This window comes from Aspergillus puulaauensis, chromosome 2, assembly GCF_016861865.1.
Source record: "Aspergillus puulaauensis MK2 DNA, chromosome 2, nearly complete sequence".
Lineage (NCBI taxonomy): Eukaryota > Fungi > Ascomycota > Eurotiomycetes > Eurotiales > Aspergillaceae > Aspergillus > Aspergillus puulaauensis.
Window position 1 is genome coordinate 2,167,976 of NC_054858.1, and position 16,666 is coordinate 2,184,641.

The window sequence follows — 16,666 nt, forward strand, 5'->3', positions numbered from 1 at the left end:
TCTATCACTCAGTATACTACACCTCATCGGCACCCTGGCCTCGATAACCCTAACTGCCCCATCCCCACCCCTAAACCTGCCCTCCCCCGGTCCCCTGTCTCACCGCATGCCTCCGTACAACCACCGGCGTCCGCTTCTCAACAACCTCGACATCCGTGATCTTCGTATTCGTCGAATGACACTGCACCGCACTCTCCCCCTCCCATCCAGGCCCAGCACCACATCCCCCCCCAACCGTCTCCCCATAATTCCACCCAGGCCGTATCTCCCCAGTAAGGGCATCCTTCCCCCCAACCCCCCACCCAAAACTATTCGCACACCCCGAAAACGCCGCCACACCCCCAAACGCGCGCAGAATCGTATCGATGATCCGCTGAGACGCCAGCGTACTCGCACAGACCGCCACCGGCGCAGACGGGTTCAGGGCCGTGCCCTTTGGAACGATTATCTCGATGGGCGCCAGACACCCGTCGTTCAGCGGGATGTCGCTGGCGATGAGACACCGCGTTGTGTAGATCACGGCGGAGTGGGTGACGGAGATCGGGCAGTTGTAGTTTGTCCATGTCTGCGGGCCGGTTCCTGTGAAGTCGTACACTGCGGAGCCGGTGGATGGGTTGATTGTGATGGTGACTTGGATCTTGGTGCCGTTGTCGAGGTAGTCGGTTGCTTTTAGGGTTTTGGTTTTGATTTTGGTTTGGGTGTCGGTGTCGGGGTCGGCTGCGATGGTTTTGAAAAAGGATCGCACGGCCAGTTCGGCGTTGGATTGGATCCCGTGCATGTGCGCGTGCACGACGGGGAGGGTGAATTCAGCACATAGGTTCTGGAGGAGGAGGATGCCGCGCTGGTTCGAAGAGATCTGGGCCTTGATGTCGGAGATGTTGTCGTTAAGCCGGCGGGTGGGACTGCATCCGGGGAACGTGCCTGCGAGTAGGAATGCTTCGCGGACGTCTGACTCGAGAAAGACGCCGTTCTGCACGATCTTCATGGATTGGACGTTCAGGCCCTCTTCCCAGAGTTCCTTGGAGTCGGGCATCATGGCGGAGATGCCTCGCCCGCCGATGTCGGTGTGGTGGCCGCGCGCGGCGACGTAGAAGGCCAGTCTGTTGCCAGTGCTGCCAGAGCTGCCAGAGGCTGTGAAGACGGGGCTTATGATTGTCAAGTCGGGGAGATGGGTGCCGCCGCAGTCGGGGTGGTTGGTGAGGAGGACGTCGCCGGGTTGGAGCTTGCCTTGCCATAGGCGGTGCTGGTATTGGATTGCATACTGCATGCTTCCAAGGTGAATGGGGATGTGAGGGGCGTTTGCGACAAGCTTGCCATCTGGGGAGAAGATGGCGCAGGAGAAGTCGAGGCGCTCTTTGATGCTGGTGGAGATGGAGGTGCGTTGCAGCGTGTTGCCCATTTGCTCGGCGATGGCCATGAACCGGTGGGCAAAGATGGAGAGCTGGATTGGACTGATGGACTCGACTTGGATAGCTAATGGCCCAGTGCTGTCGGCCTGTCGCTCGAGGACCATATGGTCAGACAGAATGTACGCCAGCCACTTGGGCTCGACGAAGATGGTCTGCGTTGTGTCAATGATGAGAGCCGGACCAGGTATGACGGACTGCGAGACTGAGTCTAAATTATATACAGGGACGTCCTGCCACGAAGACTCAACAAAGACCCGTGTATGGATCTGGGTCTGCGCCGACTTAGGGCTGGCCTTGAGCTTCTCTAAAGCATCAAAAGGAGACGAGGCCACATCCCAGGTACTGCTCCCACCAGCACCACGAACCTGGACTGAATCCACAATCACCGGTCTCTCCAGCGTAAAAGCGAATTCCCTTTTGTGTGTTTTGCGGAATGTCTCTGCGTAGTCTTCGTTGTCTGGCTTTGCAATGACCAGGTTGGTGTCTGTACCTTGGTACCGCAGACTCAGAGACTCGTCGAAACGGATCGACTCTGGGATTGCACCTTGACTTAACAAGTCCTGTCTAACCTTTTCCTTCAAAGAGTTGAATCGGGAGTTGATGTTTGGGAGCACCGAGAGGTCAAACGCTCCTACATACGGCTCAACAGCGTCCGATTTGAGCTCTGTCTTGGAGATTCCAACTGCAGATAGAATAGACGAGTACTTGTGAATCAGAATTCGTTTTATCCCCAGCCTCTGGGCAATAGAACAGGCATGCTGGCCACCTGCTCCTCCAAAGCTGACCAAGTTGTGCCGTTCAGGATGGTACCCACGGGCTTCAGTGGCATTACGAATTGGTCGACTCATGGTTTCATTGGCAACGTTGAGAAAGCCCAGGGCGACCTCTTCTGGCGTCAGAGACTGGTCTGTCTGTGAATTGATTTCCTTTGTGATTTCATCAAACTTCTGCGCCGTGGCTTCGTAGTCCAGTGGCTGGTCCGCATTAGGGCCAAATATAGAAGGGAACGACGACAGCAGCAATCTTCCCAAGAACAAATTGGCATCAGTAACAGTCAAAGGCCCTCCCTTACGATAACAAGCCGGTCCAGGATGCGATCCTGCACTCTCAGGCCCTACAACAAAGAGGCCATTCCGGGCAACGAGGATCGAGCCTCCGCCTGCAGCAACGGTAGCAATATTCAGCATCGGAATGGTGATGTTTCGGCCCGCGATCGTTGTATGGCTCAGATAGTCGTATGTCCCATCATACCGCGAGACATCTGTGCTTGTCCCGCCCATGTCGAATCCGATAACCGGTGTACCCTCGTCTGAGTCGTAGCATGTCTGTGCAATCCCGACAACGCCGCCAGCCGGACCGCTTAGGAGGGCTTCGTTGCCTCTGAATCTTGATGCCGACCTCAGGCCTCCGTCTGAACACATAAAATCGACTCTCGCGGGGAGGATTGAAAACCCGGCTTCGAAGTCTGAGATGTACTGCTTGACGATCGGGTACAGGAACGCCTCAGAGCAGACGGAGCTGCTTCGATCGAGGTATTTGATGACAGGACAGATCTCAGACGATGTCGTCACGTATCGGAAACCGACATCTCTTGCAATGGCAGCTGCCTGTTCTTCGTGATCGGGGAACAGATACGAGTGTAGGAATGCGATTGCAACAGACGTATATCCCTCTGCCTTCAACGTGAGGAGCGTCTCTCGGACTGCAGCGGTGTCCAGCGGCTGAAGCACCCGAATAATCTCACCACTGTTTGTCCTAACAAGGCCTGGATCAGTGATTTCCCGTTTCTTGTCCAAGGGAAACGGATCCAGGTCGTAGTCTTCCACTGTAACTCTCTCGTCCACTCCAACGACTTTATCATGCAGCGGCGCCGCCTTTCGAACCTTCAGATCGAAAAGCTTCGGCCTGGTCTGGTCGCCGATAACACAGACATCTTCAAAGCCTTCCGTAGTGACGAACGCGAATTTCTCGCCCTTGCCCTGCAGCAGCGCATTGGTAGCGATGGTCGTGCCGATGCGGCATGAGGCGATGCGCGACCCGTCTATCTTTTCACCCTTGGGGATCGCCCGGCCCTCGATGGCTTCCAGTGCCCGCCGGATTGCCTCTGTTGGGGCATCGCGATAGTTGGCTGGGTCTTCTGATAAGAGTTTGAAGACACGGTCTGGCTGGCCTGGTACCTGGACGAGGACGTCGCAGAACGTGCCGCCGCGGTCTATACAGTTAGCCAAAACTACTTACTGTGAATAAGAGACATACCTATAGAGATGTTTACATCAGGCAAAGACATCTTAGCTACAATCTCTTTATTTCCCGGCTATAGCACGCAACTTATACACCTGCTCACCAAGTGGGTCATTCTATACGACTATAGTTGGCAGCGAGATAACGCCATCGAATCGCGCGATTGCGCGCCGCCTCCAAAAGCGATAAAACGACGCCAACGACGCCAATAGACCGGCTGCTCCACTCCCTTTTCCTCGTCTGCACCGGACTCATGCCGACCAATTTTTCCTCAACGGATCCTGCCTTTGCGACCCATCGCTTCCGCGTGCAGAGGGCCTCGCCGGAGCTGCCTGGGGATTCTCCAACTGCGCCTGCAAAGACCGCGACCGTCACCCGCCCGGCGTGCGATCGGTGCCGGCGTCTAAAGAAGAGATGCAGCCAGAGTCTACCGGACTGTGCGGCGTGCATCCATGCCGGACGGAGGTGCTCGTACCAGGTGCTGCAGGCGCGCGTGCAGGAGTTGACGCAGTATGTCACCGAGCTCGAGCAGGAGCGGGTTACCGGTACCGGTGTAGTTACACAGCATGAACCTTGTGCTGCTGGTGAGACTGCCGCTGCCACTGCCATTGCCACGAGGGCTGGTGACACAAGGACTGCTGATACGAGGCAGCCACAACCGCAGCCACAGGCGAATACACCTTGGACGGTTACACAGAGTCCAGGGACAGGGACAGGGACAGGGACAGGGACAGGGACCGCTGTTACACCCGCGCGCGTGGAGATTCCCGACCCGAGTGTGCTGGTTGATGCGTTCTTCCACCATGTGTACAGGGCGTATCCGTTTATCGATGAGGAGAGGGTCAGGAAGGCGTCGGTCTCTTGTGTGCCTGATTCGCGCGATACGGACGCTATTGTAAGTTGTCCTGCGTTTGTGTGAGACGACGGTGCTAATTGCTAGATTCTGTATATGGTCATGGCTATTGGGAATACCAGTCTTGAGCGCTCGGGCAAGGCTCCCCCTGGGATTACGGCGGCGTTTGATATCCCGTATGCGGATATCATGCAGCGGTGTATCATGGAGGAGGGTATTGACTCGATTCAGATCCTGACGTTACTTGCTCTGTATTCCCTCTTCGATCCCCTCGGGCCTTCGACTTGGTCTATTGTGGGCATTATCACGCGGCAAGCGATGGCGCAAGGCCTGACTCGACCGGTCGTTTCGGAAGACCTATCACCAAAAGAGGTCGAGCTGCGTCGGCGGCTGTTCTGGAGTATCTTCGGACTAGACCGGATGATGGCTGCATCAGTAGGGGTGACGCCAGGCCTGGTCGGAGACGAGATGGACATTCCATTTCCTGCAATCACAGTTGAAGAATTCGCATCGATAAAGCGGGCTGAGCATGCCTCGATGCTGCAGGTCAGCCGGCATGTCATTGAGCTGCGCCAGCTGGAAGCAAAGATCATGGCCACGGTCCATCTGCAACGACGAGTAGCAGTCAGTGCACTCACGCAGGCAGACCGCAGGACGATAACGACGCGACTGCGCTCGGAGATCGAGAACTGGTACAGTCATGGGTGTCTGATCTCGCGGCCGGAATTGGACAATGTCCGGCTTCACGATACGATGGGATGGTTGAATGCGCGGTACTACCATCTGCTTCTCATTCTCTATTATCCATGCCAGTTCAACTCGGGGTCTTCGGCGCAGGGAACTGCCCGGGTTACTGCGTTGCTTGAGCTCGTCCGCAAGTTCACCCAGTATAACCGCGTCCTGCTCAGTCACCAGCAGCTACCCCTGAACCGGGTAACGCTGAGCCGACTGTTCCCGCCGTGCTTGATCCTGATATACTGCTTCTCCCACGGCAGTACAAGCAGTTTCCACGCGCGGACTGAGATCCGCGCCTTTGTCGACATCCTGGACAACTTCCCCGGCTCCTGGGCGCACGCAAAACGACTGGCACGGATCCTCATCGAGCTCGACGAACTGGTCGCGGGCCACGAGGCGTACCCTTTGGAAGTGAATAAAGAGGAATGGCTGCGCTCATTGCGCCGGGAGATGGTGTCATTGCTCGGTGAAACCCTCGGCAAGGCGAGTTGCTACCAGGATTTAATCGACTACGAGGAGCAGGAGGGAAATCTGTCGTATGCACGGGCAGCGGACGAGTCGCCGAACATGTCTGCGCCGCCGTTTCTGCCTGTTGATCACGACTCGAGCACGATTGTATGCTCGTTCCTGTAGCTTGCAACATCGGTCTGTCTGGCTTATCGCGGCCCCACGTCCCAAAGAGGAAATTTATGTCGGAAGCCCTACTTCGAACTTATTTCGCTGCGATCGCGTGGCCGCCATCCCCGGATTGCGCAATCAGTCTGGACCGGTTATAAAAATTAATCGACTGCTGTTTATCTTCTTGGCTGTGCAGACATACAACATGGCCGACAAAGATGCTAAGCAGCCGTCGACAGCCTCCAGCGCCCAACCTGTAGATGAACCTCGCCGCTTCTTCCGCTGGCACGAGCCTGGCACCAGCAAAGCAGACAAGTGGCTGATCTTCAAGCTGGACTGGTTCCTGCTTAGCTACAGCTGCCTCACGTTCTTCATCAAACAGCTCGACGGGAACAACGTCACAAATGCATACTCGTCGGGCATGTCGGAGGACCTCAACTTCGGGCCTGGCAACGAACTCAGCTGGATGAACACGTACTTCAACGCCGGCGTCATCATCGGCGGGCCCTTTTCCAATCTCATTCTCACCGTCGTCAGACCCCGTATCTGGCTGACCTTCTGCCTCTTCACCTGGTCCTTCTTCGTGCTCTTCCTCTTCAAATGCAACCACGCCTCCGAGTTCTACGCCCTCCGCTTCTGCATCGGACTCTTCGAATCAGCCGCCTGGCCTGGAATCCAGTACGTGCTCGGCTGCTGGTACACCAAATCCGAGATCGCGCGCCGCAGCGGCCTCTTCGTCATGTCCGGCGTGCTCGGCCAGATGTTCTCCGGCTACCTGCAAGCAGGCCTATACAAAGGCATGGACGGGCGCGGCGGCATGCCCGCGTGGCGCTGGCTGTTCATCTTCGACTTCATCCTCGCCGTGCCCGTCGCCATCTACGGCATAATCTTCTACCCAGACACCCCCGAAACAACCACAGCATTCTACCTAAACGACTGGGAACGCAAACGCGCCCTCGAGCGCATGCAGCTCGACGGGCGCGCCTCCAACCCTTCCCTCAAATTCGACTGGGGCTTCCTCCGCCGCGTTCTGGCGTCGTGGCAGCTCTACGTCTTCTCAATCGCTTATAGTCTGTGGACGCTCACCTGCGGGTCCTACGTCATGCAGTACTTCACGCTGTGGCTGAAGTCGACAGGGAAATACTCCATCCCGCAGATAAACAACATCCCGACGTCTCTCGGCGCTGTCAATTTCGTCTTCATGCTAGGGACTGGGTACGTCGTTGACATTGTTGGCCCGCGGCGCCGCGGCGCCGTCTGTTTCGCCGTCGGCTGTCTGTGGACATTCTGCTTCGCAATCCTCACGCACTGGGACGTGCCCGAGAAACTGAAGATGACTGCGTTTATTATAACGGGCTGTTATGGGTGCTTTACGCCGCTGCTAGCCGGGTGGGTGAATTCAGTCTGTGGAGGCGACCAGCAGCTGCGCGCGTTTGTGCTGGGGTTTATGGTTTCGCTGGGCCAGGCGGTTGTGATCCCGTTTCAGCAGCTGCAGTTTCCGAGTAGTCAGGCGCCGGAGTTTAGGGAGACGCATGGATGGCCGAGTGGGTTGGCGTTTGTGGTTGCGTTGACGCTGTTTACGGGTGTTGGGATTGATGGCGTGAGATGGGTGGTTGAGGGGAGAAAGAGGTAGTACGCAATTTATATATTGTATTAATGGGTGTTTAAAATGGGAATTTCCAGCGGACATACTCCGCTACTATTAATGCTTTATTCCAAAGATGGACTATAAATACACCCAACCACCCACGTAACCACCCAGGCCCGACATCCAGCCCATCAAGCCACAGCACCATGTCAAACTACATCACAATCAACAACGCAAACCTCGCCTACGACATCTCCGGCCCCGAGCATGGCCCATTAATAATAACCCTCCACGGCGGCCGCGGCTTCGGCGACCACGCGTCCGACTTCAGCGCATACTCAGCCCTAGCCGCGCACACCTACCGCGTCCTCTCATTCACGTACCGCGGCCACGGACTCAGCTCAGCGACGAAGCCGTATACATTCCAGCAAATCGTCGCCGACATCGAGGGTCTGCGAGTGCATTTTACGCGCGGAAATGCGAAAGTCGTCATCATCGGCGGTAGTTTCGGCGGGTTCCTGGCGCTGCAGTACGCGGTGGCTTATCCGGATAATGTATCGCATTTGGTGCTGAGGGGGACGGCGGCGAGTTGGCATCGTCAGTTATTCTTCTTATTCTTTTCTTTCAATAATTGTAAGGCTAATTATACCGAAAGACGAAGCGGAGGCCATCAAAACACTGGAAACTCGCCTCCACCGGTCCCCGGGGATGAGCGTCTCCATGCTCAAGGACAAGATCTTTGGATCGTTCGAGAGCGATGAGGAGTTCCGCCTCGTTATGCACGCTGCGGCGCCTTTGTACGCCGAACCGGAGAATTTCGATGCGGATCGCGCGTTGGCGAAGAACCTGGAAACGGTGTTTAATGCCGAAGCACATAGTACGTTTTCTAAACGTTTAGAATGGGGATTAATGACTGACTTGGTGTGCTTGGTAGATGATCTCTACTCTGCCTCGGAGAAGTTCTTTGACTACAGAGATGGACTGAAGAATATCACGGCCAAGACGCTGGTGATTGTCGGGGAGCATGACTGGATTTGTCCGGCGGAGCAGTCGAGGATCATTGCAGGAGGGATACAGGGGGCAAGGCTGGTGGTTGTCCCCGGTGCGAACCATAGTGTGCATCTGGAGAAGAACGACGTTGTGCTGGCGGCTGTGAGGGAGCTATTGGGGAATTTATAGCACTAGACTAGGGTTGATGTATTCAATGTCAGAGTTTGCGGAATTACCCAGCCTGTCTTCGTGTGATTATGTTTGCCATTCATTGCTTTATCACTGGGATTCAGCCTTGTACACGCTCCAAGTAAACCGCATCCTCACCATATTCGCGCAGCTTCCCAGCCAAATCCTCACCCATCACCACGGCCCTAAACCCAAAGCGCGCCCAAAACGCCTCTGTGCCATAAACCGAAACCAGTGCAGCCATCGGATACCTCTGCGCGGCGTCACTCGCAAGCAGCCGTGCAACGCACTCCGCAGCTAGACCGCGCCCTCGGAGTCTGGGCAGGATAGCCACATCGTGGATGTAGTAGTGATCTGCGTCCGCGGGGATCTCATCCAAGACAGAATCCAGAGCCGGCGGGCAGCGGGGGCGGATCGGGTGGGAAATTGCGTAACCACAGAGGCGGGCGCCGTCTTCGTCTTCGGCTTCGTCTTCCAGGGCGAGACAGCCGGCTGGGAAGAGGGCGATGCGGTTGATGAATACTTCGGGGCGTTCTGGGAGGCCTGGATGGATTTCATTTGCGACCTGCATGAGGCTGGCGATGTCGTTTGGGGTCAGGGGGCGCCAGGTTGGCATTGTTGGCTTGAGTCTGCTGGTTTGTACTCGTGGGAATTTCTCGTCACCGGAAGATGATTGAGATGATTGACAGTGTAGTGGGAAGTGGAATCTCGATAAAATTTGGTGGGTCAATATAAGAAAAGTTTGGGTGGGGATACCTATGTACTGTGTCTACTCCGTACAACCACAAAAAAGCGACGAATGTCGCATCACTACGAAAAGAATAATGGCAAACTAACCTCAAAACACGGCCTCGGAATAGGCTCTCGGAACCTGGGTGCGACAGGTACACCAAACTTGTAGTAAAGCCATCCACGACGCTTGTCAGCGCGGGCCCGCCTCTTGCCTGTGTGTGAGCAGTAATCCTCGGTCAATTCGAAACGATAGAGGGTCTGAGTCTCGGGATTACCTCGCGGCAGGTCAGGGAGCCGGCCTTCTGCAATCAGCTGGTCGCGAAGTTCGAACAATGGAGCAAAAATATTCGCGTCGTCCGCTACCTGGACGTGGCCGCGCAACTGGTCCCAGAAAGGCTGGAACTCGTCCTTCAACTTATAACGAGCAGCACTCTGCGTACCGATCTTTCTCTCTCCCAGATTGCAGAGCATGGAAAACCATCTGAAATCAAGTCTTCTCTCCACGTGGAAGTCCCGGCAGAGCAACAAGATCACAGCCTCAATATGTGCTCTTGGGCTTAGTATTTTCACAGGGTATCGTTTAGACCACGGCCCGTAGCTTTGGCCGAGACGATATTGTGGAGAGTGCTTATCAATAGGGCCGGGCCACTGTCCAAGCTTTCGTTGCGCAAGACGTGCTGAATGGGTCGAATGGACAATATCAGGATCATCCCGAGCCGGTGCTCCAGCAGGAATCTCGCGAAGCCACCAAAGCAAATGGGATTTGCGATATAGCGACACGATATAATGCCGCGGAATATGAAAATGTGCCTCGGCGACGGGGTGGAACCTGTTTAGCAATAGGTCATTTACTATCGCCTCAAACTTTGCCTTCCGCTCTTCCAAAGTGTTTTCTGGGAGCCAATCGAGGTGCGGATGGCGGTCCTCCCCGAGCTCAGGACAGCCCTGGTCGGTGCACTTGGTGTATTCAGCGTCTGTGATTGCCCGTATAGCGGTCTTGACCTTATCGCCCTCTACCACGATGTCGATGTCCTGGTGTAGAGCCAATAGTATCAGTAAATCCTACTAGGTTCAAATATGTGACTTACAATAGTCTCGCAATCATTCCCAATGGTTCCAACGGTGTTCATGCCAAAGTGTATGTTGGGAGCTCCTGCTTTGTCAAGAAGTCGAGCGAATTCCGCTGCTGCTTCGCGTATACTGCTGTATTCCCGTCTCGGCATATTGGGTCAGTGTAATAGTTTCGAATGTTGAGTTGTCGTTTCTATCCGGTCTGTGTTCACCAAGAAGATAGGCACCTTTAATATCCGCCAAACAAGGCCATCTCTAGCTTCAAAACAAGTCAATGGTATGAATGGATTAGGAAAAAGAATACTATGTAGGAATGGCGCAACAAAGACGGTTTAAACTGACATGCTGACTATCAAAAACAGGCCATCAAAGGAACAGGCGAGACAAAGAAACAAAAACATGAGCGCCTTTGTCAGTAATAAAGTGATATCAAATGTGACCATTGACCTTCGCCTTCCCCTTAGCAATCCAAGCTGCCGTCTTCCCCGACATCCTCTTGAATGCGTGCTTGGTAGGAGCCATGTAGCGGCCTCCGCTCTTCTCTGCATCCCCGGTATGGGACGGTGTTGAAACGTGCTGGCCATTGACATGTATCTCATCCTCCCAAGGTGAAGGTCTGGACTTTCGCTTTCCTGGTTGGTCGTTTCCATCGTTGGCTTCCCTATCATCTTCATCAGTCCCCCCACTTTGGGAGCTGCTCGCTTCACTATCGTCATCGTTTCCAGCTCCATGATTGTTATCGCTTCCGGAGTCGCCTCCTTCATTGGAGCCTCCTCCGCGACCAGAACCCCCTTGTCCTCCGGTACCACCCCGTGACGGGGCACCACCGCCGCCGTTGTTGCCGTTGCCGTTGCCAGATCCCCTTTCAGACCCTGCGGTTCGTCCGCCATTCTTGCCGTTGGAGGATTCTGGAGGATAATATATCTTTGTGGGGTGGTGCCCATGGAGGGACTGGGGAATGCTTGCTTGGGATCCACGAGATATGGGGCGAAATGAGGGGGTGAGGCTGTCTAAACTCCCCCGTGCGGTGAATTTTGGTTGACAAGGGGAGATAGGAGAGGTCTGTCTCATGGAAAACATCTTGGGTAATTGGAAAGAAGAAAGTGAATAGGCTTTGTGTAGTTGGACGCAGACTCCAAGCCCTCAGAGTTGCAATCAGGAGAGTAGGTTCGGGATTATGGGAGCCCTTGGGGGAGAAGGAACTTAAGAAGATGAGATTGCCATCTTCCAAGACATGGCGCATCATCATAATCAGATTCAGAGACACTGGCAATTTCTCGTGTTGAAGGTTTCAAACCGGATATCCTCCATCCGGGAATCAGCGTGTGTAACCCTACCTGTGCTCATGAAAGTTCCCCTTTCGCCGGCGAACAAGACCCTTTTCTTTCTCTTTGCTTCCCACACCTTGGTCCTGTGTCTAATTCCCCCTATTCGACATGACGATGTGGTTCACCAAGCTTTTTTCGCCAGCTATCGGGCTTCATTGGGTCGTTTTCACAACCAGTCCCAAACCCTACCCCGGAAGATGCGGAGCTCGGCGGCATCACTTTTGAGCAGGCCATGAGCAATCCTCTGAAGTATTCCGGTGCAGTCTCTAACCCCGGCGAGTCTCTTTGCAAAGCATTGACGGCTAGCTGGCAGGATATCCCGAATTCTCAAAGTTTCTGGCGGCTGAACCGAACTTCCCCATGGTTCGTCGATTCGACAAGCTGGGTGTTCGGGCCATTCTACGTCTACAGGACGAAATACGAACTATCGAGCAGGCTATTGACCATATTGACGACGAGATGATGAAGCCAAACGGTCAGGCTAACAACAACGGCACTTTCCGGCACGATCGCTCAGCAGAGCGCCAACGTCTGATCTGGAGGGCGTCTGCGAAGCTCGACAGATACTGTTTGCACTACCCCGGACAATCCTTTCAAGTAGAATTATGCTGACAGCAACATTCACTTAGACCGCTTTGTTCATCTATACGCACAACTGCGAGACTGGCCGTCGCCTACTGATAGGGATCTGAAAAGCGTCCGGGGCTGGGTTGACACAAGAACGCACTGGGAATGGCAGAGCGGCCCTCTGCGTACGGTGAAGCCCCAGATACGGCCAATAGAAGAGGAAGAGATTGAGTTCCTTGAGGCCCCCGACCTTCTTGCAATCGTTCCTGAGAAAAGGTCCGCCCTTCGCCGTCTGCTTGAGCGTAATGACCGATCGTGGCTGGCCCGCCTGTTCCGCAAAGAGATTCCACGCTCCCTGAAGTCCAACACTAAGAACAACCCGCTGGTCGTCACAGACGATAAGGCATTAGAGCGGTTCGATAGGCTCGTTACAGGTTTCATCGGCCTTGCGATGCTGATCGCCCCCTTGTGGATCATCGGGTCTGTCCGCCCATACTACCCCAAAGTCGGTGTCATTACATGCTTTATCTTCGTGTGTCTTGTCCTGGTAAGGACGGGCACAAACGCAAAGCCATCCGAGGCACTTGGCGTGACGGCAGGGTCGGTCTCTCTCTGTGTGTGTTCTATGTAATGTGAACTGACTCAATCTCCTCTAGATACGCTGCCGTGCTCATGGTCCTTCTTCAGGTGAAGAAGGGGGATTATTGAACGTGCCATATCAACAAGGAGTCGTGTCGAGCGTAATTACCACCAATATGGCCCAAGTACCTTGCCGTTGAAAGCCCCGGGTGGTCTGAGCTGGCTGCTTCCGTATAGAGCTGCTGCCATGATAACCTGACTTCTGTAATGAATGTGTCGTCTCCTTGAACTTTTCTTTCATGTCTTTCTCTCTTTGATCTTCCTTTCCGCCACAGAATCTGTTCTCTTTCATTCTTTCATTGTGCCTCTCGGGTCTGGCCAATGTAACAAAGGTTGAGCGTCGAGGTTGTAACGAAGTCAATCAAATTGAGCGTCTTGTATGTACCCCGTGCAGCACCTGAAAGGCATTTCTTACGTGGTGGCCCGGATCATATTGTTCCATTGGCCAATATTTGTCTGCCAATATATTGGTTGAACAATGGAATATTTACAGTCTTGGCCATTATATAATTCCGTTAGAGCAATTATCTGCGCGTTTGGACGGGCGAATCCGTTGTGGGGGATATCAGACTCTGCTGTTTCAGGATATATAGTTTACTCATTTAGTTCTTTCGGTGTGCAGTACTCCCTAAAAGTTAGTTCGTCTTTCATTGTTGTTGTTAGTCTGCTGCAGAAGCGTACAATGGCTTGATAGACTCCCTTACCATCCCTATCAAAGGCGTCAGAGATACCAAGCACCTGAGGATCAGAGCCCTTTCATTCAAAAGGATAAATGCATGCTCATCCCCTGCTTGGTTTCCTATACGGAACTCAGCATTCTCATCCCGACTAGCAGGGCAATAACTGACCAGACAGACCTCATTATGCCGGAAGTGGGCTACTACTACTCCCGAATAACGGCGGAGATTGTGACGATCGACCGTATAATTAGCAGCGCGGAGGCTCCCCATGTTCTCTTCGATTGGAATTCCATTCGGATAGTGGGAAGCGATGCTGGAGCATACGTTAAGTGAAACTGAACCTTGTTCCCTAGGGACTCGAGCTGACTGGATCGACGCTTATAGGAGATTAACTTTGTGGTACACGACGATATGATAAGAGCGGCAGCGAATGCGATTGTTCGTGAAGGGTATCCCCTGTGTGCAAACCGGGCCTGTCCTGAATTCCAGGAAGATCGTCTCCCTGAGATAGATTCAATGCCGGATGAGACCGAGCAGGAGTACGATGCAAAGCTCGACAAGGCCTTTATGACTTGGCAAGATCGGTTCCACCCTATTGCGGAAGCCCATTTCCATGCCCCCGCTGGATATGTGCTCTCGCTGCACCGCAAATCTCGCTTGCTCTGGTGGCTCCCTGACTTCCCTGTCAGGGCTCCCCCGCTAGATGATCCCTATCTGGTGCGCACAACCGACTTCAGGCGCCTACCGGCACGCGGGCTTGAACATTGGCCAGGCGTAATCGATTTAGACCTAGAAATAGACCCTGCAAGCGGAGAAAGCACCGGTCCCTGGCGGCACCAGGATCCTGTGACAATACTGAGTATAATATCACACGTTGAGGCCCTTATCCTGCTACTTTGCCGCGACTTCCATCTGAACCGGAGGCTTGACTGGAGGTGGTTCAACATGCTTACTTTTCTTGGAGAGAGAAAGGTCCCCGGAGAGGATATTATCAGGTATAAGCTGCGAAGTGAACTGCAGCCATTCTGGGATCAGCTCCGTGGACATACCCCTGTAGCACCAGATGCCAATATCCTCGCACCGTTATACGAGCTGCGTGATAAACTGATCCAGGAAGATAGGCTTCCTGGCCTGCCGCCCGCTAATTACTCCTCGAAAGACCTTTACCAGTTCGAATTAACCAAGGATTGGGCGACTGATGCATCCTTGCAGCGCTCGTGCGTTGGGAAAGCTCGGCGGTGGATAGAATATAAGATGATGCCTCCGTGAGAAATCGGATGCATGATGACTTCCATTTCTTTTTTCTGCTAACTTCCATTTCCTTTTCTCTGCTAACTTCCAGTTATCATTCCTGCTGGTATATAATTTACTGAGAGAATAAAATATAGAGAAAATAAAATATATACGTTGATTGTAAACTGCGGTAGCGCCTGGGTACTCTATATTGCAATGATTACAGAACTATCTTAAATATACAGACCTTTTCTGGTTAGAATCTGCATTCCTGGGCTTTCTTTTTGGGTTTTTAGGCTGGGTTAAATGTTTTTGTATACGCGGTTCCTGCCTTAGGCACCCAACCCAACCCTAACAAGTTTATTTTGAACCTCTTAATGAGACTTCCCAATCTGTTTACAATGGCTCTAAACCACAACTCCATAATCATCATTATAAGTAGCAAATTCTAATTCTCAAAATAAACACAATTCAAACACCCTACCTCTTCCCCTGCGAGGAAACGCGATAAAAATGGCAATAACTGCATGATAAGGACATACTTTAGTACCTCAAGACATCATGTCGCGCATATTAGGCACTCCCCTTCTTTACCAGCAGGATCAGTACTAGAAAAGTAGCATATCTAGAAAATCAAACAGTCAGCCCACATCACATTGAACTATAAATCCAGTAACAACTTACCCAGCCGGTACTGCGAGAGCTTCAAATGGCCTAAGCGTCGTGCCAGCCCAGACAATAAAGGTAAAGGCGCAAAGAAAGGCAGTAACAATGCCAAACTCAGCATAGAAGCCATCAACAGATGCAAGCACCCATATCGGCGAGACCAGCATGGCAATCCCAATGAGGCCACTCAGCACCTTCTCGAATGTCAATAGCTTCACATCATCTGTAAGTAGCAACGTCCCATCATCAGGCACTGGAACCAGCGAGGCGGGAATCTCCTTGTGCCACACTTTTGACTGGCGAAACGCTTTCCATCGAGCCAGGAACTTGCGGAGGGGGCTGCGCTGGTCGGGCACGATACGGAAGAGATCTGGGCTGTTTAGAAACTGCATCTCCTCGTTGTTAATTGGTATATCTATAAGCCTTTCTTCTCCTTCAATCATATCCCACCGCGAGTTGTTGTCAATCCAACCACGGAAGTTTCTGATAGCGCTGTCATCGGGCTCAACATTAGACTCAACGCAAGACCTCAACTTGCTGTACTTGTGAACGAAGCAATCTACAAAACGCCCTGGTTGTTAGCGAAGTCTCATTCAAGTGAGATGATTAATGGGGTATACGAACGGTAACGCTCAAGCTTTTCGTGTGCATCTTGCAGAAGACGGTCCCGTTCTGGCACTGGGTCAGCACGAAAGGTCCCATTGTTGGTTTCCTCAGGGACCTCTATTGACATCTGACTCTTGTCGATGGCATCGATTTGCTCCTCGATCTTGGTGATTTCGTCCTGGAGACGGAGAATTGCACGGAGTGTCAGCCTGTCGAATCGTCGCACGATAGGCAGGTTCTCGCCGGAGGCTAGATATTTTACGAGCTCGGGATACCCTGTCAAGTTCTGGTTAGTATGGAGATAGGTAGGTTAGCGGAATGTGAGAGAACATACCTGAGTACTTCTTCGGGTGTTTCCTCGCCTCGTCCACTGTCATTGTGGACGGGTACAGCTCGCGCTGAGTACTGAAGATGGCAGATATCTTTTTAATTGCATTGGACGGGAACATCATGATGGATGATATTATCCTCACTGCAAGGCCAGTTTCCGCGGACATGACGAGAGCAGAATTAGTTGTGTT

General features: G+C 53.2%; 10 protein-coding genes across 10 annotated transcripts; 5 read left to right on the forward strand and 5 right to left on the reverse strand.

The window, feature by feature from the left end:
• Nucleotides 1-70: 70 nt before the first annotated feature.
• On the reverse strand, nucleotides 71-3,696 carry APUU_20898A (uncharacterized protein; the record flags this gene model as incomplete). Its single annotated transcript, XM_041699590.1, has 2 exons — nucleotides 71-3,621; nucleotides 3,666-3,696. The coding sequence occupies 2 exons, from the start codon at nucleotides 3,694-3,696 to the stop codon at nucleotides 71-73; spliced, it is 3,582 nt and encodes a 1,193-aa protein (XP_041552660.1).
• Nucleotides 3,697-3,903: 207 nt separating this feature from the next.
• Nucleotides 3,904-5,871, forward strand: APUU_20899S (Zn(II)2Cys6 transcription factor; the record flags this gene model as incomplete). Its single annotated transcript, XM_041699591.1, has 2 exons — nucleotides 3,904-4,545; nucleotides 4,591-5,871. The coding sequence occupies 2 exons, from the start codon at nucleotides 3,904-3,906 to the stop codon at nucleotides 5,869-5,871; spliced, it is 1,923 nt and encodes a 640-aa protein (XP_041552661.1).
• Nucleotides 5,872-6,061: 190 nt separating this feature from the next.
• On the forward strand, nucleotides 6,062-7,489 carry APUU_20900S (uncharacterized protein; the record flags this gene model as incomplete). The annotated part of the gene is made up of 1 exon (XM_041699592.1): nucleotides 6,062-7,489. One exon carries the CDS (start codon nucleotides 6,062-6,064, stop codon nucleotides 7,487-7,489), a length of 1,428 nt encoding a protein of 475 aa, XP_041552662.1.
• A 161-nt stretch (nucleotides 7,490-7,650) lies between these two features.
• Nucleotides 7,651-8,623, forward strand: APUU_20901S (alpha/beta fold hydrolase; the record flags this gene model as incomplete). Its single annotated transcript, XM_041699593.1, has 3 exons — nucleotides 7,651-8,041; nucleotides 8,100-8,321; nucleotides 8,379-8,623. 3 exons carry the CDS (start codon nucleotides 7,651-7,653, stop codon nucleotides 8,621-8,623), a joined length of 858 nt encoding a protein of 285 aa, XP_041552663.1.
• A 100-nt stretch (nucleotides 8,624-8,723) lies between these two features.
• On the reverse strand, nucleotides 8,724-9,239 carry APUU_20902A (GNAT family N-acetyltransferase; the record flags this gene model as incomplete). The annotated part of the gene is made up of 1 exon (XM_041699594.1): nucleotides 8,724-9,239. The coding sequence occupies one exon, from the start codon at nucleotides 9,237-9,239 to the stop codon at nucleotides 8,724-8,726; it is 516 nt and encodes a 171-aa protein (XP_041552664.1).
• Nucleotides 9,240-9,433: 194 nt separating this feature from the next.
• On the reverse strand, nucleotides 9,434-10,578 carry APUU_20903A (uncharacterized protein; the record flags this gene model as incomplete). Its single annotated transcript, XM_041699595.1, has 2 exons — nucleotides 9,434-10,387; nucleotides 10,444-10,578. The coding sequence occupies 2 exons, from the start codon at nucleotides 10,576-10,578 to the stop codon at nucleotides 9,434-9,436; spliced, it is 1,089 nt and encodes a 362-aa protein (XP_041552665.1).
• A 277-nt stretch (nucleotides 10,579-10,855) lies between these two features.
• On the reverse strand, nucleotides 10,856-11,506 carry APUU_20904A (uncharacterized protein; the record flags this gene model as incomplete). Its single annotated transcript, XM_041699598.1, has 1 exon — nucleotides 10,856-11,506. One exon carries the CDS (start codon nucleotides 11,504-11,506, stop codon nucleotides 10,856-10,858), a length of 651 nt encoding a protein of 216 aa, XP_041552666.1.
• Nucleotides 11,507-12,114: 608 nt separating this feature from the next.
• APUU_20905S (uncharacterized protein) lies at nucleotides 12,115-13,029 on the forward strand (the record flags this gene model as incomplete). Its single annotated transcript, XM_041699599.1, has 3 exons — nucleotides 12,115-12,322; nucleotides 12,384-12,921; nucleotides 12,978-13,029. The coding sequence occupies 3 exons, from the start codon at nucleotides 12,115-12,117 to the stop codon at nucleotides 13,027-13,029; spliced, it is 798 nt and encodes a 265-aa protein (XP_041552667.1).
• Nucleotides 13,030-13,823: 794 nt separating this feature from the next.
• Nucleotides 13,824-14,909, forward strand: APUU_20906S (uncharacterized protein; the record flags this gene model as incomplete). Its single annotated transcript, XM_041699600.1, has 2 exons — nucleotides 13,824-13,964; nucleotides 14,025-14,909. 2 exons carry the CDS (start codon nucleotides 13,824-13,826, stop codon nucleotides 14,907-14,909), a joined length of 1,026 nt encoding a protein of 341 aa, XP_041552668.1.
• A 537-nt stretch (nucleotides 14,910-15,446) lies between these two features.
• Nucleotides 15,447-16,597, reverse strand: APUU_20907A (uncharacterized protein; the record flags this gene model as incomplete). The annotated part of the gene is made up of 4 exons (XM_041699601.1): nucleotides 15,447-15,498; nucleotides 15,558-16,098; nucleotides 16,164-16,421; nucleotides 16,480-16,597. 4 exons carry the CDS (start codon nucleotides 16,595-16,597, stop codon nucleotides 15,447-15,449), a joined length of 969 nt encoding a protein of 322 aa, XP_041552669.1.
• Between the last annotated feature and the right edge of the window lie 69 nt (nucleotides 16,598-16,666).